The 26390-nt window shown below is 54.3% G+C and overlaps 11 protein-coding genes across 11 annotated transcripts; 5 read left to right on the plus strand and 6 right to left on the minus strand.

Annotated features, from left to right (window-relative positions):
- Positions 1-49: 49 nt before the first annotated feature.
- On the minus strand, positions 50-466 carry P168DRAFT_128584 (uncharacterized protein). Its single transcript, XM_024832670.1, has one exon. It carries the CDS (start codon positions 369-371, stop codon positions 81-83), a length of 291 nt encoding a protein of 96 aa, XP_024694280.1. The 5' UTR covers positions 372-466; the 3' UTR covers positions 50-80.
- On the minus strand, positions 199-1474 carry P168DRAFT_128580 (uncharacterized protein). Its single transcript, XM_024832669.1, has 4 exons — positions 1131-1474; positions 1002-1072; positions 361-758; positions 199-274 (listed from the first exon to the last, which is right to left on the minus strand). Exons 1-3 carry the CDS (start codon positions 1362-1364, stop codon positions 467-469), a joined length of 597 nt encoding a protein of 198 aa, XP_024694281.1. The 5' UTR covers positions 1365-1474; the 3' UTR covers positions 199-274; positions 361-466.
- Positions 1475-6466: 4992 nt separating this feature from the next.
- P168DRAFT_317211 (uncharacterized protein) lies at positions 6467-7366 on the plus strand (the record flags this gene model as incomplete). Its single annotated transcript, XM_024840085.1, has 1 exon — positions 6467-7366. The coding sequence occupies one exon, from the start codon at positions 6467-6469 to the stop codon at positions 7364-7366; it is 900 nt and encodes a 299-aa protein (XP_024694282.1).
- Positions 7367-7802: 436 nt separating this feature from the next.
- On the minus strand, positions 7803-9050 carry fhpA (flavohemoprotein; the record flags this gene model as incomplete). The annotated part of the gene is made up of 1 exon (XM_024840086.1): positions 7803-9050. The coding sequence occupies one exon, from the start codon at positions 9048-9050 to the stop codon at positions 7803-7805; it is 1248 nt and encodes a 415-aa protein (XP_024694283.1).
- Positions 9051-10471: 1421 nt separating this feature from the next.
- P168DRAFT_232811 (aquaporin) lies at positions 10472-11586 on the plus strand (the record flags this gene model as incomplete). The annotated part of the gene is made up of 3 exons (XM_024833336.1): positions 10472-10795; positions 10871-11171; positions 11231-11586. The coding sequence occupies 3 exons, from the start codon at positions 10472-10474 to the stop codon at positions 11584-11586; spliced, it is 981 nt and encodes a 326-aa protein (XP_024694284.1).
- Positions 11587-12426: 840 nt separating this feature from the next.
- P168DRAFT_266386 (putative GABA permease (Uga4)) lies at positions 12427-14226 on the plus strand (the record flags this gene model as incomplete). The annotated part of the gene is made up of 4 exons (XM_024834968.1): positions 12427-12518; positions 12591-12736; positions 12797-13994; positions 14069-14226. Coding segments are annotated over 4 exons (1594 nt in total), but the record flags the coding sequence as incomplete, so codon positions are not given.
- A 130-nt stretch (positions 14227-14356) lies between these two features.
- Positions 14357-15178, minus strand: P168DRAFT_289136 (putative GPI anchored protein). Its single transcript, XM_024836929.1, has one exon. The coding sequence runs from the start codon at positions 15063-15065 to the stop codon at positions 14469-14471; it is 597 nt and encodes a 198-aa protein (XP_024694286.1). The 5' UTR covers positions 15066-15178; the 3' UTR covers positions 14357-14468.
- A 606-nt stretch (positions 15179-15784) lies between these two features.
- Positions 15785-16207, plus strand: P168DRAFT_317216 (uncharacterized protein; the record flags this gene model as incomplete). The annotated part of the gene is made up of 2 exons (XM_024840087.1): positions 15785-15839; positions 15897-16207. The coding sequence occupies 2 exons, from the start codon at positions 15785-15787 to the stop codon at positions 16205-16207; spliced, it is 366 nt and encodes a 121-aa protein (XP_024694287.1).
- Positions 16208-17878: 1671 nt separating this feature from the next.
- Positions 17879-19717, plus strand: P168DRAFT_233479 (DUF1212-domain-containing protein; the record flags this gene model as incomplete). The annotated part of the gene is made up of 1 exon (XM_024833367.1): positions 17879-19717. One exon carries the CDS (start codon positions 17879-17881, stop codon positions 19715-19717), a length of 1839 nt encoding a protein of 612 aa, XP_024694288.1.
- Positions 19718-20191: 474 nt separating this feature from the next.
- Positions 20192-21805, minus strand: P168DRAFT_303441 (uncharacterized protein; the record flags this gene model as incomplete). The annotated part of the gene is made up of 1 exon (XM_024838757.1): positions 20192-21805. The coding sequence occupies one exon, from the start codon at positions 21803-21805 to the stop codon at positions 20192-20194; it is 1614 nt and encodes a 537-aa protein (XP_024694289.1).
- A 1136-nt stretch (positions 21806-22941) lies between these two features.
- Positions 22942-25364, minus strand: P168DRAFT_233763 (anoctamin family protein; the record flags this gene model as incomplete). The annotated part of the gene is made up of 4 exons (XM_024833384.1): positions 22942-24600; positions 24698-24992; positions 25064-25217; positions 25268-25364. The coding sequence occupies 4 exons, from the start codon at positions 25362-25364 to the stop codon at positions 22942-22944; spliced, it is 2205 nt and encodes a 734-aa protein (XP_024694290.1).
- Positions 25365-26390: the final 1026 nt, after the last annotated feature.

Genomic DNA, 26390 nt, shown 5'->3' on the forward strand with positions numbered 1-26390 from the left:
AGCTAATCCACTTGTGACGTTCGTGGCTGGATTCTGGACCTCGGATGGAGGGGCCCGTGTGGGTCCAAACCTGTGTCGTACTAGCTGGTAGCTACTGGGTTTTGTTGGGTTTCACCTGTCAAAGACTCGAGACGTTTCTCTTGGAAGATTTTATGGATTAGATTAAACTTGGAAATTGGAAGCTGGATTTTATGAATGTGGTGAAGTGGAGTTGGATTGGTTTTTCCGGGTATCCCATGATGATCATATAAAACAATAAAAAATAAACGAAAGAAAGAAAGAAGAATAACTCCATCCCATAGCAGTCCCATCCCGATGTCATGCAATAAATACTTTTTTTCAGCCGTCACAAATGGAAGATTAATATACATTAAGTAATGAAATGATAAGAGGAATCCCGGTACGATTCAGAAGTCGAACTCAAGAGTGCAATCGGACCGAGAGTAAAATCGGACCAAGAGTAGGTTTAGTAGCGCCTCCCCAGGCCCATACTTTGCCGGAGTAACGTCATCTCCTTCCGCATCGCCTGGTTCGCCTCTTGCAGCTCCTGCATGTAGGCAATGGCATTGGAGAGGATCTCGGACTTCTTGAGCGACGCGGACGACCCGCCGCGCGTGGACCGCGAGGCTGCCGTCGCCGAGGCAGACATACTCGTGCCGACGGCGCCGGCCATGGCCTTTTCGAGGGCGACGAACTTGGCGTTCATGTTGGTACGGTACCGCTTCTCGATGATGTTGTGGGCCGCACGTTTGGCGGCATTGCGACCGGTGGCGGCACCGGTTGGGCCGCCGCCGCTGCTGCTGCTGGCCGAGTCCTCGGAGAGGGTGCGCTTGAGGGGCTTGCGCGGTGCGGCGGAGTCGATCTCTGCGGGGGTGGGCACGGATTCGTCGTCGTGGGGTTCGGAACTGGGCCAGCGCGACCGCCGGGCGGGTTTGGCGGCGGGCGGGTAGGATTGACGGCGGTGGGTTGGGCTGGAGGGAGGGTGGTTGTCGAAGTTGAGCATGTCCATGGCGAAGTTGTCGAGGGAGGAGAGATGGGTGGGGGACCAGGACTGATCGTCGCTTTCGACGTCCTATCGTTCTGTTAGTTGGTCTGTGTTTGATGTATGATGTATGATGTATGAGACATACCGATGGTAAAGAGGCAACCTCATTGTTCGGATGGTGAGACATGGTATACCCGGTGACGGACTGCTGGACTGGACGTTCTGAGAATTCCTTGGGGTCCATGGGCAGCAGTTCGTCGGCCAGATCCATCTGGAAGGGATCGGGGAAGACGGGATTGAGGGCGAAGAGGTCGATGGCACTGTCGTAGGACCAGTTGCCCGAGAGGGGGTCGGGTTCGGAGTAGGCCATTGTGTTCATGGCTGGATACACTCTTGAGTGATTTGAGAGTAGAGTTGGTGGGATGGAGGTTGATAGAGGTTGACAGAAGTTGAAGTTGATATCAAAATTGATTGATGTTGATGTTGATGGTGAGTACCATGGATCGTAACAGCAAGACCAGGGATATAAAAAGAGAATCCAGACAGTGATGTAATCTGCTCACAGGCTAGAGTCATCGAGCAGCTTTCCTGTTCTTTGATCACCCCAGCCGGAAGAACAACATCCAGCAGACAATTCGAAACAACAAGGACGGCCGGCTCCGATAGTACAAGATGGGAGAGCGAGAGAGTATGGAAAGGAAGAAGCAGCGCGTGTGGTGGAGAATGATCCACTTCCCGGCCGAGACTCGGATCCGATGACCGGTTATGAGTTTACCCTTATACACTACTCCTAATAATTCATTTATATTCATGATTATACTCATTTAACAATACCAATTATGATCATTATATATATATAGAATAGTACAATCCATATATAACACATATATATCATAAAATAAAATAAATCGAATAGAATTACAGAGATACATAAATAAATCAAGTAGAATCAAACTCTGCTTGTACCACCGGAGACGGCCGCTTCCCAGACCTGATTCCTGATTCCACCAAGTATCATGCCCAGAATAAGGGTCTTCCAGACAGATTCTGCAACCAATAATCGCCTCCCCATTACTCAGTTCATCTATTTCGGGCCTGTCAACCTGGCACAGACCAGGATGTGTTTCAGTGGTGGACTTTCACTGGTCAATTCCCACGGAGCTGCCTCCAGCCTGTCTGTCACCGTAGCCAGAATCAGCTAGGCTTCCGATGTTCCTCGACGGTGCACTCGGTGGAATCGCCCCTTGTCCAGCTGACATCGGAATCAATCGCGCTGTCCACGCTTCCGGGTGGCGCTATTGTCTCTTCTTTCTTCCTCGCCTGTGTTCCCCGGTGCCCCAGTGGCCCATGCGGCAGTGCCCCTTATCCCTTCAAACCGAGTCGGAGGCATCAAAGAGGCTAACTGGTTTCCGGACCCGCTTTCGCTTCAACGGCTGCTTCCCAACCACTTGGAAAGGGTACAAGGAAAATAAAACAAAATAAAACATTTCTACCTGTGAGACCCCCTCGCAATCGGGTTCGGAATCCGGAACCCTAGCCCCTCCTAGGTACTCCCCTCCCCCGTGGTGTGATCCGGCTCGCTGGCTTCCAGGTCTGGATGACATCGGGACCTGCCGTGGGATTTCCATGTGGATCGATCGCCTCCCCTTGGCATCGGTGCTCGCCTGGAAATCCCATCGTGTCTTGAAGAATTCGATCGTGGTTTGACGAAATTCGTCCTCCGCGGATTGGTTGGCATGGCGCTTGCCGTCTTCGCCTGATCCAACCGAGTCAACTCGCTAAATGAATCCGTCTGGAAAAATATGTCTCTATAGCGAGTCTGTCAATCACAAGACAATCCTCCTCGGACTGTGCCGAGAGGGTCGACGCTGTCGGTGGATGCTGTCTTAGGGCTCCGTTCGATGGATGACGTCATTTGTCTCTAGGTAGCGTGGCACCAAGATATCTTCAATATCGGTCACATAGGATTGTCGCTATCGTATATCGTAGACATCGCGTAAAGCTCCCATGCTACTAGGTTAGGTATCTTGGCGGATAGCTCTCCACAAACCGTTCGCATCCAGCTCATAGTGAGTATCACCGACCAGACTTACCCCAAGCTGAGCTTCACAACCGATCACAGGATACTTCTCAACGCTCCGTATACGTTGAGAGATATCTTGAACAAGATCGGCCATCCAAAACAAATCAAAGGGACAAAGGGTATTGATAAGTCGACCACGAACAATACTCTCACAAAGAATCCTCTACACTCTCAAGGCTCAACCCACACATCAACCCATACAACCACCACTCCATCCCAACCATCCAATCACCCATCAACCAACAGCCAATACAGGTCCCATCGTCCATCAGGAGTGGCTGAACGCAACGAGCTCAGCTGATTCTCTACGGCCATCAGCATCTGCATCGATCCTGCGCCCAGGGATTGTCTACATATCCACTCCTTCCATCGACCAAATCCAAAGGAATCGACGGTAACAACCATGCAGCTGGGACCGCATTGAGGACGACCAGTGTCGATAGCAATTTGCAGATTTACTAGGTTTTCGTGGTTATCGAGCTGGCGCTGAAGATTGTTTGTGTCAGATGTTAGGGCTGAAGACAGGTCCACCGCATCAACAGCCATCACGTGCTCTCTCAATAGGGAAGCACCCGACGCCAGCGCGCATTGTCCGCCGCTGGATGATGGAATATAAGTTGCCGTGAACGTGTGAAGGGGTCTTGCTCGTTGGTAGATATATATTATGCGGGGCGGATATGATTCGAAATGAGGTTTGTGGAAGAGTGGTAGAGCAATCAGCCAACATGTCAGCTGATCTGAACAGCTAGCGTTTTCTCACTATTAGTATTTTCGGTCTTTTTGCAATCTTACGACCTTTCATGGTATTAAGAATCATCAATATTATCGCTGTTTCTGACGGTTTTCATCGGTCATCCCACAGTTTGTACTAAGGGGGATATATATATCTAGGTAGTGATGCTATGGTAATAGTCGGGATGGCAGAAGATATAAGTTTACTGATGCCTTTGTGTTCCCCTCTTCCTTTCAATCAATGTTCAGATCTCATGCTTCGTGTCTCAGATAATTTGATAGATTGTATACTAAATATATACATGGTTATAAATGTCAATCGTCGCTGGCCTCCGAATAGAAAGTGTCGATGTTGCCTTCATCACAGGACAACCAGTCTTAATCGTGTTATATCATATATAATGTGAAATCAATACTATTAGTAGATGCTGCTGATTGATATCAACAACAAGTTAATATACACTAGTCTGGGTACAGTCCAATTTGCAGATTCTGCAGACTTCATGTATGGTTCTATATAATTTGAACCTTCCCTACCGCTATAAATAACTTTAAGAATAGTTGGAGTGTAACTGTCACCATCAAGCTTTGCTCATAGGCCGTGAGTGGAGTCTCTTATCTTCCAAACCTAAATCTTTACTTGTGATGTTATCCCCGCCTATTCTACTCACTCTGTTACCAAGATGCCCTTTTCAGCCGAAGAGCTAGAGGAGTCTCATGGAAAGAACAGTGCTTATGACTGGTAGCGAGAGTAGACCTAAAACAAAATAATACTGCTACATTCCCATATGTTTTCATGTTCTGAGTACCTTCACATTGGTATGATTGAGAGTGTGAAAAATCATCACAGGGATAAGTTGGCGATTTCTGGCTGAACAGAGTTTTTTCATAGAGCTTGCAGATTTTTTTTTTCAACTTTGCATACCATCTAAAACTTTCATATATTAAGAAGATAGTTTAAAATGAGTATAACTGAACCGTTTTTATCCGCTTTTCTGCACACTGTCATACTATTTCCAACAACCATGACAATACTAAGCTACATAATCGCCATCCCTCCTTATGTCCCAGTCTAATTAATACCACAGCAATGCATCCCATTACCAGCAACAAAATTTACATTATTCTACAACAGCCAACAGTGGGTCACGCTCACACGCCCCGAATCCCGCCCCAGGACGGAACCAGCATACCAGGATCCGATCCTGCCAAACCACCCCTGATACCAAGGCGGTGCAATTTCTGCTTTCAAAATCGGAGTGAAAATCCGCTCCGTCTTACTGTTAACCTAGTTGCAGTGGAGAATTGAAAATGATGGAAGGTAATGCCGTGCGAGGTTGAGAAGGAGAGCGTCGGTAGCGGCTGGGGTTCTGCCTTGTTAGGGCTTGTTTGGTCTCGTGCCGACCGGAGAATTAATTATGTACGCAGTCTTTGAGAATTTAACTGCGAATATCCACTAAAGCATACATATATACATTAACTGACATATACAATCGAAACTTTTCCAGACGAAAGATATATACGTAGCATGTTGGATGGTAATAGGTATTCATGCACAGTGATCCTCCCGGCTAGGCTAGGGCCACCATGCTTGATCCTTGTGCATGTTTCTAGAGCCACCCGGACTTTGGTACGCCCCGATCTCAACACTAGAGATACTGTGTCGGAGAGGGAAATTAAGCTTGTACGCCGGCAGGGCGACCCTTTCATATGCAGGGGTGGCTTTCAATATATGGGATTGTACTGGGTGAGTTTGCGGCTGACACTGACGCCAGCACCGTTAAACGATACGATCAGAATCAAAATCAAAATCGTATTGGAATAGGACTCATTGTCAAAGCAAGTGGCAGAAATCCTCTTTCATACCGCTTCGACCCAAGATACAGTGCAAAACAACCATAAGTCGTATAACCCTATGGAATTCAAGCAATCGGGCCCGCCAAAAGGCAGCACACAATCCTGCCGCCCCTTCCTGCAGCATCCATCCAAAATCCCTATTCCTTTGAAAGCCTTCGGGCGAAAATCGATCGATGCGCAGCCATTACGCCCTGTGTGCGCCCCTCGGGGGGAACGGACTGGATTAGTGCTGGAGCTAGGGCATGGGTCCAAATCCTTCCGGGAGCGGATGTGAGTGCGGGCCCCGGCCCATGGTTGACGATCTCGTGGGGAGGATCAATATCAATCGATGCTGTTTGGACTTGGCTTGTTTAGACTCAGTGGCTGTGAAAGAAGGCGTGCTGTCTTGCAAGATGCTAGCTAGGACTAGTCTAGGAGGAACCAGATGCTTGCCCTATGTTGGACTCGAGCTCGCAGACGGAAGGATTTGAGAGCCCGGTATGGAGCCATGATGGATGTGCAGGAATGCTTGTCGTTATTACTTTCCTTAAGATTGACATGATCTTGTAGTCTCTGGCAGGATGAAACGCCGGGCAACAGCAGGCTCGGGATCGGAGAAGGATAGCTATGAGTTCCTGCTAGAGGGAATGTCAAGACTTTTGACTGTGTCCTCTCAAGCATAGTCAGAAGGTGTCTCTCTTAAGAAGCCCGTGAGGACGTCTCTCTTGCATCAAGCTCTCCAAGTTCAATTTCTGTCCTTCTCCAGCCAGCGGAGTTCCGGTTGAGTCGCTTCCATACCGTCTCGGACCGGCCAATACCAGTCAATCACCATGTTGGCACCCAAGTTCCTCCTTCTCCTCCTCACCCTCCTCCTGGGGGTGGTCTTCGCCCGCGATGCCACGGGCCTGTCCCTCCACGACAAGAGAGACCTTCAAGCGCGCCAAGACGGAGCAGACGCAGCAGCCGAACAAGCCCCTAGACCAGACACCGCCCTAAGCCTCAGGCGCGACGAAACGATACGGCCGCCCGGACAGGCAGTCCCCGCACGACGTCAAGACTCGTTCCTGTGGTCCGGCGCTGCGCAGCTCCCTGGACCGCCAAGCGACAAAGAGCTGGTAGCAATGACACGCGACGCTTACGACCTGATGATCTGGTACGCGACAAGAGACAAAGTTCCCGAGTCAAAACGCCCCGGCTCCATGACGGGCTTAGCGGTAGACAACAAAGTCTACTTCTTCTCGTCCCTCAAGGGCTCAGGGCTCACTGTGTACGCCGATCGCAACAACAAGGCAGATCCTAAAACCAATCCCAATGTCCCTGCCGGGGTGCAGGAGGCGCTCTGGAACTGTTATCAGGCTAGTGAAAGAGAGGCCCAGGACGCGGGCGAGGGAGATGGTCAGGGTCAGGCCCAGCACCGGACCGGCGCGTCCTGCGGCGAGGTCATGGCCTCCTGGGCCTTTTATAGTACAAATCCAGGTGCTAACTTGGAGAGTGCGACGTTTGTCGCGTGGGGGGCCCAGAGGGGGCGCGACGGGCGGGCAGTGTATAAGATTATGCCTCCCTGTGGAGGTGGACGCAATCCTGAGTGGGGTTGTGACAGTTTTCTGAAATCGTTGGACGCCAGAGCGGTCGGCCGAAGCGTGGTACCGGCTGACAGTTATGCTGAACCTACGGCTGTGCTCCATTTTCCGCTGAGAGGATTCAGGATTCGGCTTCAGTTGCGCGATTGATATGATATACATATACTTGGGGGAAACCGGTGCTATAGATCAGCTTGTACATAAGCACAAATCGACAGACCAGTGTCTGTGTAGAATAGTCATTGCCGGTTGACACATGAAGATCCCCGAAAACTACGTTGTCTTTAGTGAAGAGCGACCCGATCTCAAAAGAAGGGGAAAGGAAAAGAAAAGAAATAGCCAGGATTCAAGGTTCTTTCTGCAAAGCGATCCTTGTTGACATACTCTGCGGCGAAGTAAATAACATCAGCAATAGTCTACCTACATAATAAGCAAAGTCTAACTATGCAAGGACAATAAAAAGGGAACGGTGTTTGGGGGAAAAAGACGCAAAGTGTATCATATGCTCATGTCTCGTCAAACAATATTCGGTAGAGTGGCGGAGACCTATTACCAAACTCCCAAGCACTGGCATTCGTAAACAAAATCAAGCCGGCACACCGCCAGTGCCGAACAACTCAAGATTGAGTCGGTCGTCACCGACACCCTGTTCGCGCAACCACGCCCGCATATCGACCATAAAGCTCTCAGGCCCACACACGTAATACCCGGTGGTAGAGTCGTCCAGGTGCAAGTCCGCGCTACGGTCCAGCAGCGGCATGGAGATGCGGCCCGCCCTATCGTAGTCAACGCCGGCGGTCTCGTCGGCGGCGGGCTCGCTGTTGAAGAAGGTCGTCTTGAGCGAGGGAATCTTCTCCTTCAGCCCCTGGACGTACCCGTGGAAGGCCCGCGCCCGCGCCGTGCGGGCCCCGTGGATGAACGTGACCGGGCGGTCGGGTGCCGTTTTGCCGGCGAGGGTGTTGAGAATGGACATGAGGGGGGTGAGGCCCACGCCGGCACCCAGCAAAACGATGGGATTCTTGCCGGCGAGTTCGTCGCGGAAGAAGAAGTCGCCGTAGGGATGCGACACCTTCAGCACGTCGCCCTCTTGCACGTTGGCGTGCAGCAAGTTGGACACGTATCCCGGGTTGGCCCTGGCGCCGGGGTTGCTGGGGTCAAGACCGGGATGCTTGCGGACGCTGATGCGATAGTGGTCGGCGTGGGGAGCATCACTCAGCGAATACTGGCGCGCCTGGGGGTATTTGAGATCCGGCACAAACAGCTGGATGGAGATGTACTGGCCCGGTTGGAACTTGGGCAGGGGCTGGCCGTCGACGGGAGCCAGGTGGAAGGAGGTGATCTCGGCGGACTCGGGAACCTTGGCAGCGACGCGGAAGTCACGGAATTGAGTCCAGCCTTCGCTCTCGCGGTACAGCTCAGCCTCGCGGCCAATCATGATCTTGGCCAGCTGCCAGTAGGCCGTGGCCCAGGCGTCCAGAATCTCCGGAGTGAGGGCGCTGCCCAGCACTTGACCCATGGCCTCCAGCAAGTATTTACCCACGATGTCGTACTGCTCGGGCTGGATGTAGAGCGACGCGTGCTTGTGGCAGATCAGCTCGACGGCCGGGCCCAGAGCACCCAGATCATCGATGTGAGACGCATAGGCGAAGAGGGCGCCGGCTAAAGCCTTGGGTTGGTGACCATTGACTTGGTTGGCGGTGTTAAAGACCGCGTGCAGCTCTGGGTGGGCGGCCAACATATTCTTATAGAAAGTAGCGGTGATCGTAACGCCGTGTTCCCGGAGGATAGGCACGGTGGCCTTGATCAGGCCGACTTGGTCGGGGGTGAGGGACATTGTGGAGTGTGGAGTGATGCAATGCTTTGTGAGTCTGTTTGCGACGAGGGATGGGGAAAAGCAAGTCCCAGGGCTTTTATGGGGTATTTATACAGAATTGTCAATTTGTCGCATCGAAATACAAACCCCTTGTCAGCCCATTCTGCACGACGTGTTGGGTGATTTTTTTCTTGTCCTTTTCTTATAATGGAAATGACTGGATCCCGACCTAGCGATTACATCTCCGCGGAGGATTGAGTTTTCTATGACAGTGATTGGGCGGGTCACTTGGTTGGCAGCCAAGCATGAAAATTCGACCGATATCAACCTGGGTGTCGACCAGGGAGATAGATAGGTAGATATAACTATCTGCCTTCGAGCTCAGGCACCCTATAGGAAAGCTCTCCATTATCACTTCAATGCTTGTCTCACATCCGACCCTGTGTATTGATGTTATCTGCCCAGACCCTTGAAGCATTGATGGCTCCATCATGCGGTACTTTCTTTGGGGCTAGACACGTATTACACATCATCAGCCCACTCTCCTTGCTGCCGGGAGATTTAGGGAGAGTGGGGTGATAGCTCGGCGAGGTCTGAGGTGGCCAATAAAGGGAATCATGATTGGGAATCCGACAAACGGATTCGGGGGTGGTGAATGCATGACCCTGGAGTGGAGCAACTGGATGAATAGAGTAGGTGAGTGGGGTCTTGGTTCTGGGATGTGAAATCATGGATTGGATAGAGAGGATGGTGGGATGAAGTGAAGTGGAGGGAGGAAGATGCTGAGTCAGGGCTGAGTCAGAACAAGACTGGTAATGACTCAGTGCTGAGTCATGAATTGATCCATAATTAGTAATGGCTCACAGCATAGCATAACACCACAGCATAGCATAGCACATCTCACGCTGGCTGATCGGATAAAAGATCCACGATCTGGTATATCTACATCTTTCATCTCTCACTTCCATCCCATCCCAAACAAACCAAACTCTCCGGGTGGGGCCTCATTGGGAATTGCTACTACCCCAAATTGTAAAAGAATGATATAGTCATTGGTACAAACCCTCTTAGTGGAAGGCTGCTTTACCTAATCTCTTGCATCGACAATGACTGACCTGCCCGTCGAGATCCGCTCCCAGAGACCTGGGTGGGCCGCGTGCCCACAAAGAAATGATCACTCTATCTGTATGAGGATGGATGTTTGCGGATATCCTTTCCACTGGCGGACTGGACGGACCAACAGAGTTCACGATCCCCAGCAGTCATGACGTCGCTAGAAAACCCAGGAGTATGGAGTCGAGGGAACTCAAGGAGTATAAAGGTCTACTGCAAGGCTAGCATATGACCCCCGGCTCATATTTTGTGTGGTTGCTGGCACATTGTTCATTGTTCATTGTGCATTGTGCATTTTTTACCCATATCCTCCACCATCCACACTCACCATGGCGCTCTCGAAGTGGCTGTCCCGCAGAGGCAGTGGCAAGTTGAGCCAGGTATCCAGCTCGAACCAAAACCGGCTACCAATGCTAGGTCTAGCCAACACATGGCGCTACAGCTTCGTCGCGGCCGTGGGCGAGTTTGTCGGCACATTTATGTTTCTGTTCTTCTCGTTTGCCGGCACCCAGGTCTCTCAAACACCCAAGCCGCCGGATGGGTCGCCCCCGGATACCCAGAATTTGCTGTATTCGGCGCTCTCCTTTGGGTTCTCCCTGATGGTCAATGTTTGGGCGTTTTATCGCGTGACGGGTGGGCTATTTAATCCTTCTGTATATTTCAACCTCACCCGTTCCCTCGCCAGGCAGCCTGGAGCGAGATGCTGATCAGGTATATATGAGCGATAGGTCACGTTAGCTCTCTGTCTGTGCGGCGGCCTACCCCTATTTCGTGGCCTGCTTGTCTTCGGAGCGCAGATCGTGGCTGGCATCGCGGCGGCCGGTGTGGTTAGCGCGCTGTTCCCGGGCCCTCTGAACGTGTCTACACGGCTCGGCGGCGGCGCTTCCATCTCACAGGGCTTGTTCATCGAGATGTTCCTCACGGCGCAGCTGGTGCTGGTGGTCATCATGCTGGCGGTCGTCAAGCACAAGTCGACCTTTTTGGCACCAGTCGGCATTGGCCTGGCTTTCTTCGTGACGGAGATGATCGGTATTCCACGACCCCTTCCGGTGCTTTTCTCCGTATACCGCAGAGATTGACTGATCTAGGCGACTACTACACCGGCGGCTCCCTCAATCCTGCCCGCTCGCTGGGCCCGGACGTGATCAATCGTAGCTTTCCCGGATACCACTGGATCTACTGGGTCGGACCTTTGCTCGGGTCGCTGCTGGCCTGCGGGTTCTACGGTTTCCTGTCGCTTTTCGACTGGCAAGGCGTCAACCCCGGCCAGGATTACAACGAGTATGAGGCCAAGGGGGGGTCAGAAGATTCTTTCAATGGTCGACAATCGCGCGCCTACTCCGATGCCACCACCCTCAACCGCGGGCAATCGCCGCACGGGACCAGGAGCAACGGAGCTAACACGGTGACTCCAAACATTGCGCATGGACCGGAACAGGTTTAGCTTCTCGTGTGGTCGACCTCGACTATACCACGGTCATGGACTCGTACGGGAACTAAGATCTGTCCTATTGTGTAATATGCACGCACAAACCGAGCGAGGGGGGTCGCGAGGTGGCTCCATCGTTCGTCTGCCGCACCTCCACTCTCATCCACAGGATTCGGACCGACCCGACATGATGCGAGCTTGACTTGAAACTGTGTCCTTTGCTATTGTGTGATTATAACTTTTGGAGTGAACAGGTGGAGCGAACAGGTGGGGGGAATAGTGTTGAATGCCATGACATATTCATGCCCAGGCTACGACGTAGGCAAGGCAATGAAATTTATCTCACAAAACGAACGGAAGCTTGGTTGGATTGGCAGCATTAGATCGGCCTTTGCGGTCGACTCCTGCGTAGACTTCGATTACCCTGAAGTCTGTCCATATTCTCGAGGCTCGGCCGCAGAAATGGGATCCTTCCGACAGACGGTCTATTTCGACAGTGGATGTACCGTTGCGATGTTCGAGTGCGATCCCCAACTCCGTCATCCACTCGTTCCTCAAGAGCGATCGCCACAGTGGAGTTGATAGGAGCTTCTAATTGGATTTCCATACTGAAGAAGACAATCTCTCCCGGGTTGGGCCACGTTATGGAAAGCAAGAGGATGATCGGCGCCAATAATATCATTGTAGTCGATGTATTAAACTCTATGCTCCACAGGCCCCTTGCTCAACCCGCTCGGTCTGATCGCACGAGTTTCAACTTGCCCTCCCTGCTCCTCCTCATGGGAAATAGCGAACCGTCATGACGTTCCCGCCTGCCACTTGACCGTCTCATTTCTTCCAATACCTCTTCCATACCATGGATAAAAATGATATCGGTTCGATCGGGGCCGACGAGGCGTCGACCGACGATGTTGGGCTGGCAGATGCGGGGGATATGCAACTCTTAGGTATCGTGGACTGGTCCCCCTTCAGTGTCGGTCGCAGTACGGAGGGCAGAAGAAACTCATGAGGTGATGTAGCGACCATGGGCTACAAGCAGGAACTCAAGCGCCAGTACTCGACCGTGCAGATCTTCGCCGTCGCCTTTAGCATCATGGGGCTAGTTCCCTCGATCGCCTCCACCATCGCCTTCTCACTGCCGGCCGGACCGGCCGGAATGGTCTGGGTATGATTAAGTTGCAGGAGACGTATGATATCGGGAGGTTTAGATCTGACCATATAACAGGGCTGGTTCACCGCGAGCATCTTGATCTTCTTCGTGGGCCTCGCCATGGCCGACATGGCATCGGCGATGCCCACCGCAGGCGGCCTCTACTGGTGGACGCACCACTTCGCCGGCGACCGCTACAAGAACGCCCTCTCGTTCCTAGTCGGGTACAGCAACACGCTGGGCCTCATCGGCGGCATGTGCAGCGTGGACTACACGCTCTCACTGATGGTACTAGCCTGCGTCTCCATCGCGCGCGACGGCACCTGGAGCGCCTCCAACGGCGTCATCTACGGCGTATACGTATTTTTCATCCTCCTCCACGCACTATGCGGTATCTTCGCCGGGCGCATCATGAACCGCATCCAAACCTTCTGCATCTTCTTCAACATTGCCGTCATCATCGCCACAGTCATCGCCCTCCCCACAGGCAAGCTCGCCCGCGGTGAGCCCCTCAACCCGGGCTCCTGGGTCTTCGGGCACCTCGAGAACCTAACCACCTGGCCGCAAGGCTGGTCCTTCATCCTCTCCTTCCTAGCCCCAATCTGGTCAATCGGATTCTTCGACTCATGCGTACACATGAGCGAGGAAGCCCTCCACGCAGCCAAAGCCGTACCCCTCGGCATCATCTGGTCCGCCGGCTGCGCCTGCGTCCTCGGCTTCGTCGTGCTCTCCGTCCTCGCCGCAACGATGAGCCCCGACGTCGCCGCAACAGCAGCTACCCCCTTCGGCCAGCCCATGGCGCAGATCTACTTCGACGCGCTCGGCCGCCGCGGCGCGCTGGGCTTCATGGCCGTCCTCATCGTCATCCAGTTCCTCATCGGCCTCTCCCTCATCACCGCCATGTCGCGCCAGGCTTGGGCCTTTGCCCGCGACGGCGCGCTCCCCTTCTCAGGCTACTTCCGGCATGTTAGTCGGCGCGTGCGCTTCCAGCCTGTGCGCGCTATCGTCGGCCTCGTCGCCGTGTGTATCGTCTTCGGCCTGCTGTGTCTAATCAACTCCGTCGCGGCGCAGGCACTGTTCTCGCTCTTCGTCGCGAGCAACTACGTCGCGTGGGGAACGCCCATTCTGTGTCGGCTGGTGTGGAACCGAAGATTCCAGCCTGGCGCGTTCTCCACTGGGAGGCTGAGTCGGCCGATCGCTGTCGTCGCGGTCGCGTGGTTGGCTTTTGGCTTGTTGCTGTCGATGTTTCCTACGACGGGACCGAATCCGGGTCGTACGTTTCCCTTTTCAAACATTACATGCGTCTTTACTTTGTTGGCTACTTACTAATTTTATCTACTGATGCAGCCGCCGACATGAACTACACGATCGTGATCAACGGGTTCGTCTGGATCGCCTGCATGACGTACTACTTCGTGTCCGCGCGGAAGTGGTACCGTGGGCCACTGATGACGGTGGACCAGAGCGTGGTCGTATCCGCGCAGGAGAAACCATCCTACGCCTGAATACAATACCCTAACATCAGATTAAATTTGAACCTTGTCCCTAATTACGTAGATTCAACAGTGTAGGTAGTAAATATGTGGATATAATATGTAGATAATAGCGTATCCTATGTGTACAAACGATACCAGAAAACACAGCAAGACCATCTCTCGGCCGACGCGGGGTATATGTCCAATTTCATCCCCAATTAAACTCTCTATAATCCCAGAAAAACAGCAATCAAAAAGCGAGTTTAAGGAATTTACAACACGGCCATCACACCCAGCAGGCCGGCCACACCAGCGACGCCCAGGCCGACCGTGGCCTGGGCATTACCGGCGCCCTCACTGCCGGAGGGCTTCGATCCCTCGGAATCGGAGTTGGACGGCGAGGCCGACTCAGTGGCCTCCGCGCCGGTCTCCTTGGGGCCCAGGCTCGTGGAGGTGGTCGGCTTGCCGTCGCTGTCGGTGGTGGTCACTTCGTGGATGCGGGAGGAAGCGTCGGACCCGATGGAGGAAGCGTCCGAGGCGATGGAGTCGCCCTTGGAGGAGGCGTCAGAAGCGATGGACTCGCCCTTGGAGGAGGCGTCGGACGCGATAGAGTCGCCCTTGGAGGTTACGGAGGCGACGGCGTCGGCACCCTTGGAGGTCAGAGTGGAGGCGGCGTCGGCGCCATCCGAGGCGATGCTCGTGGCAGCCTCGCGGACGTTGCTGGCGACTGACTCGCCGCCGGCAACGGCGGTATTGGCAGCGTCACCCGCGCCGGAGATGATGTCGGCGATTTCGTCAGGGCTGGCGAAGGCGGAGGCCGAGACGGAGGTGGTGAGGAGGGTGGTCAGGAGGATGGATTTGAGATACATTTTGGTGGTTGTTTAGATTGAATTGATGGATAGTAGTGGTAGGAGTAAGAGTAGTAGATGGTAGTAATCGTGTAGTCGTGAGAATCGTTGGAGAAGGATGTTCGTGGAAGTACTAGTTCTGTTAAATGTGTGGGGAGAGAGATGATGGATATATATACCCCTATTGCGATCAACGCTAGTGGGTCCCTTGGTCAATTAATTGTTATGAAACTGACCTATCGCACCCATCGCTGCAGTCAGACCCACCTTTGCCACTCAGGGCACTGGGCAGTGTTCAAACTGAGGCGGTGCTGGACCCGAAGGACGCGAAGATAACTCCGCCCCGGTCCGTGGATATCCTCATCAGGGCGTTGGTTATTTCCACTCGCTGATCCTGTTGCCTGGTTCGAATCCGTCTTATACCGTTGGATGATTTCCTTTCTTTCTTCTGTTATTTGTGTCGGTTTTCCTATTTTTGGCATCCGTCGGATCCATCTCCACCTCGTCCACTGGGTCGGAAATTGAACGCCTGACTAGGCAATCACAATTAACACCGTGCGGCCTATTGTCAATATCCATGCAGGCATATTACTCCGGAGGACACAGACCAGAGTAGGTGACCTGGCGATGACGCATTCCACCCCCAACCAGCTCATCCTGTTCAACCTGCCCGATTCTGACCAGCCAATCCTGACCAGCCAGCGCTGTCCTGCAAACACCCGAATATTCCAAAAATAATCATGCGCTCCCGACGACTGTTTCTCATTCTCCCTCTCATCCTCCTCGTCATCACCGGTATGCACGCCCCCTCGGTCCGACTGGACGACTGATCGGGAGCTGACAGATTCCCAGGGGCTCTAATCTTCCGCAAGTTCGCCCCTCATTCTACCCGCGGGGTGTCCTGCGCCGACTGCCTCCGCTACTCACATCAGATCGAGACGAAGTTCCACCATACACCCGAGAACAAGGACAACGAACAGTTCTTCCGCTACGCATTGGACAAATCGTGTCGCGGGGTGGTGTTCCTCAGTGGGGCCTGCTCGAAGCTGCGCCGGGTGTTCCGGGACGATGTGTCGCAGTTCATGGGGCTGATCCAGGAGGGGAATGTTTATGAAGCGTGCGAGGCGGCCAAGGCCTGTCCACTCAGAAATCCTCCGGCGTAGTTAGTACATTATATCCACACATACATACGCATATACATAGCATTGGGATCGAGGCTGTATACTTCTCCCCGATTGATTGTGAACAGCATCAGTCAGGCCACGGTTGCTGGGCTTGGCATTCCCACTGCTTATACTATTAATAAACCACTCGGGACGAGGTGTGCTTTCGGCTCTAATCGATTGTCAATTGACCAGTATAGCTGCAGGATGAAGTTTCATCTAGTGATGAACTATATGGAGGAAACAAACAATGGATCCAAGACGGTGGTGGATCACCTGACCTGGCGGACCCGATCGCGTCACCTGACCACGGCGGATCTTGCGTCATTCTTTCTTTACTTCTCTCCACCCTCACTTCTATACTTCACTTCTATACTTCACTTCTATACTACACTTCCATACTTCTCTTTCTCTACTTCTCGTCTCTACTTCTCGTCTCTACTTCTCGCTTCTTCAACTGTGATATCTATATCCACCAAGTCAGCCTCCCGTCCATATATAATGGAATCATCCCCAGCATGGCTAGACCAACATCTTGGAAAGCCCCAGAGTCTTGGAACCGCACGTCATCGACCGCGTCTAGAAGGTTACAACCATGATACCTCCGCTTGTGACGTCTTCCACAGCACGCTTTTTTCCTCCCATTCTCCTCTGCCCATGGTCCAGACGCCTCCATGATACTAACGGACCAACGACGCCCAACCACCGCCTGGTGGTCTGGTGGCGTGACTTCCGTTCGTCTCCCACCTGCGGATTTATCGTGGACCGATTGACAATTGCAAAGACTATTGTCTCAAGCCAGCCGAATTAAACTTTTCTTCCCCGGCGCTCTATCCTATTTCGGTTCTCGCTCTACTATTTCGCTCCTTCCTAACCGGTTTTTGGTCAACTTCACACCGGATGCGATGTGATACCTGATGGACATTTCCATCCTCGAGTTCCCTCCCTCCTTCCTATCCTCGATGAATGTAACCCAGCGTCAGAGCGAAACAGACGCTCATGTCACCGTCACCCTTCCGAAGCGACAGCCCGGCCTCCCTCATCAGCTACCATAGCGTGCGAGACGGGGAAGTCGACCGGAACAATGAGGCCTACCGTTCCTCGCAGCGTCGCAGCCCCAGCCGCGAGCGCCACCGTGTCCGTTGGGGTTCCGACCAGAGGTTCGAATACGGCGAGATCACGACGGACGAAGATATGGACGCTGCGCGGGATGGGAGCTACTCGCCACAAGACCGCTCGTCCTCAGTGGACGTCACCGAAGCAGGGCACCGAACGCGGAGACCGTCGGGTGCATACTGGAGTGAGCAGCGGGCGTCCGACGTGGTGACGCCGGAGCCGTCGGAGAAGAATTTGCCGCAGCGGCGAGAATCGGTGGCGCAACGCATCGGGGGCATGGGACGGGGCGTGCTGCAGCGGACGCGGTCGCTGGCGACGCGCATGGGGCGTCCGCTGACCGACTGGGAAGAACCTGAGGAAGAGGCGCGCCATCAACGGGAGCGCATTCGCCTCGGGAGCTATGACCGGCGGCTGTCGGGAGCGACCATCCGGGGCGACGACGAGGGCCCACGCCTTCGCTCCAGTTCCGAGGCGCATCGGCTCGTTCGCGAGATGACTCACGATTCGCCGGCGGATCAGATTCGTGCCTACCGCAACCGGCGAGCGTCCCGTCCCATGCCCCCGGGGGCTGGCCGTCGCCGGGATGCCGACAGCCCGTCACCCTCGCCGTCCCGGAGACCGTCCCAGGGTGGGGACGGGAGCATCCTGACGCAGCTCATTCGGCTGAATAGCCGCCTCGAGGAACCGACCCTGCCGCGGGTGCTCCGGAATCAGAACTCGGCCTCACCCGAGTCCGAGCCCGCGTCGCCGCGAACCCCGCGAACCCCGCGAACCCCGCGGGCGTCGCATGACCTCGGTACGCTGACGCCGGGATTCACTCCGGAAACCATGACCCCGCGGCGCGAGAAGCGTCGGTGGTACAAGAAACCACCGAACACGTCGACGTCCACGTTGGTGGGCGTTGGGGGCAGCGGCGCCTTGAGCAGCCCAGCCTCGGGCGCGGCCCTCTCGGCGGCCTCCAAACGCCGCAACCAGCAGGGCCAAAAGCCCGATCTGCGGCTGGAGGATGAGATCCGGGTGACGCTGCAGATCGCCGAGATCATCGCGCGGCAGCGGTACATCATGCACCTGTGCCGCGCGCTGATGAAATTCGGGGCGCCGACCCACCGCCTGGAAGAGTACATGCACATGACCGCCAAGGTGCTCGGTGTCGACAGCCAGTATCTGTACGTACCGGGGTGCATGATCATCTCCTTCGACGATGCGACCACGCGCACGGCGGAGGTCAAGCTGGTGCGCGTTGCGCAGGGCGTCGACCTAGGCCGGCTAGCCGACACCCACAACGTGTACAAGAACGTGGTACACGATGTGATCGGGATTGAGGAGGCCACACAGGAGCTGGACGAGATCATGTCAAGTCGGCCCCGGTTCAACAAGTGGATCATCGTCCTAGTGTACGGCCTAGCCACGGCCATGGTCGGACCGTTTGCCTTTGACGCCCGCCCCATCGACATGCCCATAATTTTCTGCAACGGCGCCCTGCTGGGCATCCTGCAGCATGTCCTCGCGCCGCGCAGCGTGCTCTACTCCAACGTTTTCGAGGTCACCGCCGCCGTGCTGACCTCCTTCATCGCGCGCGCCCTCGGCAGCATCCCTATACGCACGTACCCCTCCGGCGACCGCGAGTACCTCTTCTGCTTCAGCGCCATCGCCCAGTCCAGCATCGCGCTCATCCTCCCCGGGTACACCGTCCTCTGCAGCAGTCTCGAGCTCCAGTCCCACCAGATCGTCGCAGGGTCCATCCGCATGGTCTACGCCATCATCTACTCCCTCTTTCTCGGCTACGGCATCACAGTCGGCACAACCATCTACGGCCTGATCGACCGACGCGCAACCTCCCAACTCACCTGCCCCAACACCAACGCCGCCTGGTCCGGCGAATACGCGCAGCGCTTCCCCTTCGTCGCCGCCTTCGCCGCCTGCCTCCTAGTCGTCAACCAAGGCAAATGGCGCCAAGCGCCCATCATGGTCACCATCGCCGAAGCAGGCTACGTCGCCAACTACTTCGTGACCAAGCGCATCGGCACCGCCAACCAAGTCGCCAACACCGTCGGCGCCTTCACCCTCGGGACAATCGGCAACCTCTACAGCCGCCTCTGGCACGGCCACGCCGCAACCGCCATCCTCCCAGGCATCTTCGTCCTCGTGCCCTCCGGCCTCGCCGCCTCGGGCTCCCTCATCAGCGGGATCAACTCCGCCAATGAGATCCGCGGCAACGTCTCCAGCTCGGGTAACCAGGGCGGCACGGGCATCAACATGTCTCAGGATCAGCGGTCCGTTGATCTCGGCTATGGGATGGTCCAGGTGGCTATTGGTATTACCGTGGGACTGTTCATTGCTGCGTTGGTGGTTTATCCGTTGGGGAAGAGACGGAGTGGGTTGTTTAGTTTTTAGCCCTCTTCTCCTTCCCTTCTTCTCCTTTTCTCTTTCTTTATCATTTTCGTGGTGAAGCTTTAGCCTTATATGGGTGGACTAGACGGCAGTGGCAGTTATTGCAGGATAAAACATAGCAGCTAGAACCCACTGTGTCTACTATGATGCATACATAGTTCGGAATAGACTCCCGCACGGTGATTGACTCTTCATTAAGTTATTATGTATATCTAGATCCCTGCCCCCGTTCCATGGATTGCATGGCGGGAACTCTATCATTATCTTTCGTTAAATATAGGTACCAATAGAAAATGTGCTACCCATCAGCCAATCAACAACCAACCAAACGCCCAAAACACATACATTAATTGATCAACAACTTTTTCTTTTTCTGGTGTGCCGGCACACCGGAAGGACGTAAATCTATATCACTGTCCCGCTCAAAGGGAGAAGAGAAAAGATAAATAGGAAAGAAAAGAGGAGAAAGAGAGAGAGTTAGGTGGTAATGGGAATGTCGGCAAGGGTACACCCCACAAGCTCTAGGAGGTACCTCTCGCGACAGATGAGTACGTGTCGACCTCCGTCGCCGAGAAATTTCAAGCAGAGCTCTTTCAATTGGTCGTGTTCGGCCGGGGGAACCCGGGCTGCCAGGTCCGACGGCACGAGGATATCGCCGTCGCGGACGGAGGAGAAGATCGCACGGTGCAGTCCACCTGGGACGCGGCCGTCGTGCACGAGCCAGTCGCACAGCGAGTCAAAGAGAGCGTGTGTCTCCATGAAGCACATCACGCCCTCTAGGGAGGAGCGGTCGAGGGCGCCGAGAGTCGATGGGAGGGGGTCGAGGGCGGCACGGGCGGTGTTTGTCTCTGCTAGGGAGGTGAGGAGGATGTGTTCAATGCAGATTCGCTCCTGCTTTTCTTCTTTATTGGTGTTGTTGTTTGGATTGTTGAAACTGATGGGTCGAGTCAGAGGGGCCGGGAAAGGGGCCGGAAGTATAGAATCGCTGCTGCTGGTGATAGACGCTGTATATTGCTGCGCAGGAAGGGATGTCTTCTCCGGCTCCTGCGGTGGACTCCCATTCCGAAATGGAGGGGCAGAAGTGTCAGCCTTCGGCTGGGTAGAAACCACAGGTCTGTCGTACCCCAGATGCCGCCTCCAGAACCGGTTACACGCGACTTGCAGCCCCATGCACGGGATCAGCAGGACATATCCCCACCACATGCGCGCTGTGACCATAGACGCAGCACCAGCCACCAACCCAGTGACACCAGAAACAACAGCGTGGACCTGCAAGCGGAAAAAGCGGCAATGAAGTTTCCCTTTAAATGCCGCCACGGCTGTACCTGCTTCTTCCCCTCCCTCGGCTTGGTCCTGCGACATGCAAGCGCGGTCGTGCCGGCGGAACCGACAGACCAGATACCACGACCAGACAGCATTAACGACACCAAAAGCAGCAGCAAAGGAGTTCCCAACGAACCCCGACAAAAGGTTACTCGCACGGTAAACGGGCGGGTGAATTCCCACGATAGCCATCAAGGTCCCGATCCCAACCAGAAGGGCTCCAATCCCCAGCAAGACATCCATGGCGATACGGTCAACGATCTCCGTCCCGAGTTCGCGGATCCCAACCCGAAGCCTTCCCTCAATCAACGGGATCAAAGCGGCATCTGAAGCGTCCCCACTCGCGGTGGGTCGACGTAGCAGCAGCTCGTCCTTCAAGGCGAGTAGCTCGCGCCTCTCCCCGCGAAGCAGCCGCACGTTGCGCCAGCTCAGCAGGGCATCACGGGCAGCGACTAGGCTCATGAGCAGAGCCAATGGCCCACCGATAGCCATCAGGATGATGGCATGGCGTGGCACGGGGACCTCGTTCCAGACGTTCGCGGCGAAGTCACCTGCGTTTGCGAACTCTAGATACCCGGCACTTGCGAGGAGACTGTTGCGGTACCAGCGTGGAGAAGAAAGGTAGAGAGAGCGCGAGCGGTGATGTCGAGCGAATAGGACGGTGAAGGTATTATCCCTGGCGTTCGGCGCGCCATGTTCGGGGATCTCGATGGGGATGGAATGTTGGATGAGCTTGTCGTGGGATTGAGTGCCCTGGGGAGGTGGCATTGGCGATTGGGGGCATGGGGAGGCCGTTGTAGGGGAGTGAGAGGTGGAGAAGAGGGGAGAGAGAAGAGAAGGAAGGGAGAAAGGGAATGACGAGAGAGAGAGAGAGAGAGAGAGAGAGGAAGGAAGGAATGATGGATGGAATGTATGTCACCTGACGATGCACCTGCCAAGACCCTCTCCGGATCGGTTCCGGCCGTCTTGGCGCGCCCTATAGGGCTGATCTACTGATCACCCATTGTAACTATCCTCCATGTCTATAAGTATCTTAGCCTAGAGACTACGTCGGACATGTCCCACATTCCTGAAAACAACAGTTTCACCTCGCGCTTGAAAATTATGATTAGGTTTCAACTAGGACGGCTGGCGTTAGACAGTTTACTGCGCATAACCTAGTGTATCCATGCTAGCGAGGGAGGTATGTCACGTACAGTCGGTGACGCGGCCACCAATGTAACTAACAGGTTGGCCAACACCAGGTAGAATTTGACAGTGTGACGCTGTGGTGTCTTCTTTTCTTGTGCTTTTCTCCACGAGTACATAAGGTGTGAGTGTAAGTTGTGGCTGACGGGCTGTTATAAAGAGAGGTGAGTGGATCGATGAATGGGTCGCGAAAGAAGGCTACTTCTACTTATATTACTTCACAACGCGGTCGCTCATATAAGAGAGGGTCCACTATAGCATCGACGGAATGGATTCCCATGGCCGTCCCCGTCCGGTTGGGCATTTGCACTGTGGTGTGCGGTAGTGGGGAAACAAACGTGTGCGCACCAAAAAAGTGCGGAAGAAGGTATGAATTGGACGAGCTGGGTAAAAGGGACTCCGACTTCATTCCAAATACGAGGTCCGAGGGACGCTGCGATTGGCGGTGGTATACAATCCACATTATACATTCCATCCCATGATCGACGCCCAGACATGGACAATGCAACGCCCCAAAACTGCCACCCGCGCCATCGCTCACATTCTTCACAGAAGGCAAATATTGGCAGCATTCTTTGGATGAGAGGTTATTTGATGAAAATATCCAATTAGATTCGCTACTATAATGACAGATTTCCCGCCGACCGGCAGCAGGAGGAAATGGTGGGCCTACTCCACCAGCCGCTGATCACACTAGCCTCTCTCGCCCCTGCATCCTACGCGTCCTTGCCCATCTTCTTCTGGGATATGCTCCCATCAGATGACGTACACAGCGCCTTGATCATCCGCACGCCGGCGTCCGCCGTCTCATTCGACGGCCCCGACCAGAAGCGCGCCTCGGCGGGCGCGTCGTCCTGTTCGTCGTGGAGCACGCTTTCTTCTCGGGTTGGCAGGTCGGTGGCCGAGGTATAGACACTCACGTGGTCTTGGAAGCGCACCCGGGGCTTTCCCTTGGGGGATCCGTTGGCGCGACGGACGAATGATCCCAGGAAGGTCTTTCGGACGGCGTAGCGCTTGGCGGCCTCGTGCCGCATAGGATGCGTAACGATCTTATGCAGCCCCGTGCGCACGGCGAATCGGGCTGCTAGGTACGCCCACTCCGCCGCTAGGATCGTCAGCAGAAACGACCACAGGTGCACCTCCGGGGTGCCATCCCGGTACAGGTACACGATGGCGGCGGTGGACAAAGTGCCCATCCAGGTGAGCACCTCGAGGCCCTGTAACGAGGGGCCGATCGAGTCTGTGCGGATGGGCGGTGGGCGTCGGCACTCGAGGCTGAGTTTGAAAAAGTCCCCTCGGAGTTCCAGCCAATTGTTTATGAGGAAGCCCAGCGGGACGAGCGGCCAGGCGACCCCGAACAGGGCGAGGTAGCCAAACTGCACGCACATCTCCAGGGTCTCGTCGTGAACGCTGTACTCGTCCGCTTCGCTCTCGTTGCGGATGCGCGCCAGGAAGTCGGCCTCGTCGGGCGGGTCGATCAGCAGCTGGTCGCTTTGCACGGACAGGGACCGGTGGCGACGCGTCACGGTGCGTTGCTGGTTGTAGTCCCGCCATTTCTGCCAGAGGACTCGCTTCACGTAGGGCAGGACGACCTCCTCGCCGAAACTGAGCACCTGGGCCATGGCGGAGAGATAGATGACTTCTTTTTGGAGGCGGGAGGCGTCGATCCGGAGTCGGGCCGGGTCCAAGACCACATCGCCCATCCAGGACAGGTCGACGAGGGGCACGATCCGCTTGCCGAACGGCACGTAGACGAACGCCGTCAACATAGTCGGTAGGAATGCGGTGATAAAGTGCATAACGAAGGTCTTGGCCGTCTGAGCCAGCTCATACTGGTCCTGGGTGCGGTAATTTTCGTAGTCCGTCAACCGAGAGGCCGTGCGAGTAAGGATGCCCGACAAGAAAGGCAACGAAAGTGAAAACAGCACAGTCGGCAAAAACTCCAGATACCCCTTCCCAGGCCCCCTATACACCTCCGAAATAAAGACCTCCAGCGCAAAAGCCACAACGATCAGGCTCCCCAGGACCAAACTCGCAAGCGTCGCAAACGGGATAAGCCACAGCTGGCGCAAAAACTGCTTGTGGCCGGGGAAGACCTTGATCATTTCGCCGGTGACGGAGTCACGGACTTCCTTGTCCCAGACGTACTCGACGCGGTTGACCTTGAGGACGCCAACGCCCTTGACATTCCACCGCAGGCTGAGATCCGCCTCGCGGATCTTCCAGTACTCGACGAAGACGAGGCCCCAGAAACAGTTGAGGATGGCGAAGGTGATGGAGTAGGAGCCGAGGTACCACCAGCAGAGGATGCCGCCGAGGGCGGGGACGATCAGGAAGCAGGAGTAGCAGTGGATGAAGGCGAAGTAGAATGCGACCTAGTCTTCGTTAGCCGGTGAGTTTAACGAGTAGAGCCTGCTACGAGGCTATCATATATATCTGTATAGTGTATGGTGAATGGGTGTGTCAAAGTACCTTCTCCCCATACAAAGCCCGAATAGCATCCAAATCCTCAGCGGTAAGAGTAAGAGCATGAGACCACTTGCGGAGTAATTCCGCATTGGCGGAAGGGTCGTGCAGGGGAAACGCGGCAACGACATTCTTCCAGCGACCGTGTTTGGGGATAATGCCTGCGCCGCCGAGGTGGTGGTGCCAGGAGACGGCGTGGTAGACGGATCGGAGCGCTTCGGCTGGGGTTTCGGGGTCGGCGACGGTATATTCGTCTCCTGCGGGGAACTCGTGGGCGATGCCGAAAAGCCAGTCTTTTATTCTATTTATTATTAATATTTGTTTTCTACATGAATATAGAGAGGAGGGAACGGGGGGGAGACATCGGTATACCTCGACTGATGAATCATGTGCCCCAGATGATCACGGGGCACGCGGACGCAAACCAGTAAAGACGAGCCATAACCATGGCGTACTCGAGTGCGCAGGTGAGCGGATTCGAGGTCGTGGATTAAGGATCGGAATTCATCGGCGGCTTGGGCGCTGTCTGGTCCCGTTAGCCATGGTCTAGCATACGGTACTGAAGGAGAGACATACCGAGGTCGTCAAAATTGTAGTGGATGACCCAGTCCACTCCCCGGTTGTCGAGTTCGTCATGCTGGAGGGCAAAACTGGTGGAGTGGAAGAGATTCATGGTGGGTAAGGAGGAGAGGGAGTCTGCATATCGAGGGATAACTGGAGAATTGGAATAAGGACAGAGTTGAAAAAGTCAAGGTTCAGATTAGGGGGTGATCCACTGGCAATCAGCAGAGAGAAAGAGGGGGTAAAGAAGACAAAGAGAAAGAAAAGAACAACAATGAGAAATGCCTGACGAAGGCAGCCTGGAGATCCGCACGATCAGCCCTACAAGGCGACGGGATAAGCTGATTGGCGAGGGATGGGATCTTCAGTTGTTTACTGGTGAGGGGTCTGTATTTCCTATTGACTCCGCTGGCTCAGAAGTTCCATGGAAATCATCCCTCTATGGTGGGTTCTATAATTAAATAATGGCAAGGGATCATTCCAATGGATCTGTATTGGTACTTGAACAGCAGAGGTATCATGCAAGGACGGACAATACAGGACACTGCAGATCTCTCTCTCTCTCTTTCACTTTCTCTTTCTTCATGGTTATTGTCCTTTAATGTAGTCGCCCATGTCCTTATCATTCTCTCCTGTCTGTATTTTCCTTTGTATAATCCCATCGGACCACCAATTCCATCATACTTGTCCCAAAGACTGGATAAATATGGCTGCCTGGGGTGGTGCCGGCGACGTCATTCGAGTCCGGATCGGGAATAGCGTCTCCCAACCGAATCCACAGCCAATCACCGATCTTCCGGTCTGTACTTCCTCGGTTTCTTTGGTTCTCTGGTGTTAAACTAGAAGCAGTAACTATCAACTATATGGATAGTATTGTTTGTTCTGATGGACCATTTGGGTTAGAATCAGAGTATCAAATCCCAGTTAAGACATACATACACCCGACACACACCGGCAGTGCGTCCTGCATATCCCTTCTTTCCTCCCGTCCCGTATACCCTATATCAATCCTATCCCCTCCCATCTGAGACCAGTCACATCGGCTCTATTATTTATTCCATATTCTATCAATACCTCATATTCTTCTGAGAACCAACACACTAACACAATAAACTCAAAAAAAAAAAAAAAAAAGAAG

This window comes from Aspergillus campestris (genome assembly GCF_002847485.1).
Source record: "Aspergillus campestris IBT 28561 chromosome Unknown P168scaffold_4, whole genome shotgun sequence".
NCBI lineage: Eukaryota > Fungi > Ascomycota > Eurotiomycetes > Eurotiales > Aspergillaceae > Aspergillus > Aspergillus campestris.

Bases quoted from the DNA above. Each gene is read 5' to 3' on its own strand.
- P168DRAFT_128584 (XM_024832670.1), bottom strand. From the start codon at position 371: ATGTATATTAATCTTCCATTTGTGACGGCTGAAAAAAAGTATTTATTG.
- P168DRAFT_128580 (XM_024832669.1), bottom strand. From the start codon at position 1,364: ATGAACACAATGGCCTACTCCGAACCCGACCCCCTCTCGGGCAACTGG. The intron at 1,073-1,130 runs GTATGTCTCATA...ACAGAACGATAG, and splicing joins AGGTTGCCTCTTTACCATCG to GACGTCGAAAGCGACGATCA. The intron at 759-1,001 runs GCTCAACTTCGA...CACCGGTCGCAA, and splicing joins GACAACTTCGCCATGGACAT to TGCCGCCAAACGTGCGGCCC.
- P168DRAFT_289136 (XM_024836929.1), bottom strand. From the start codon at position 15,065: ATGTATCTCAAATCCATCCTCCTGACCACCCTCCTCACCACCTCCGTC.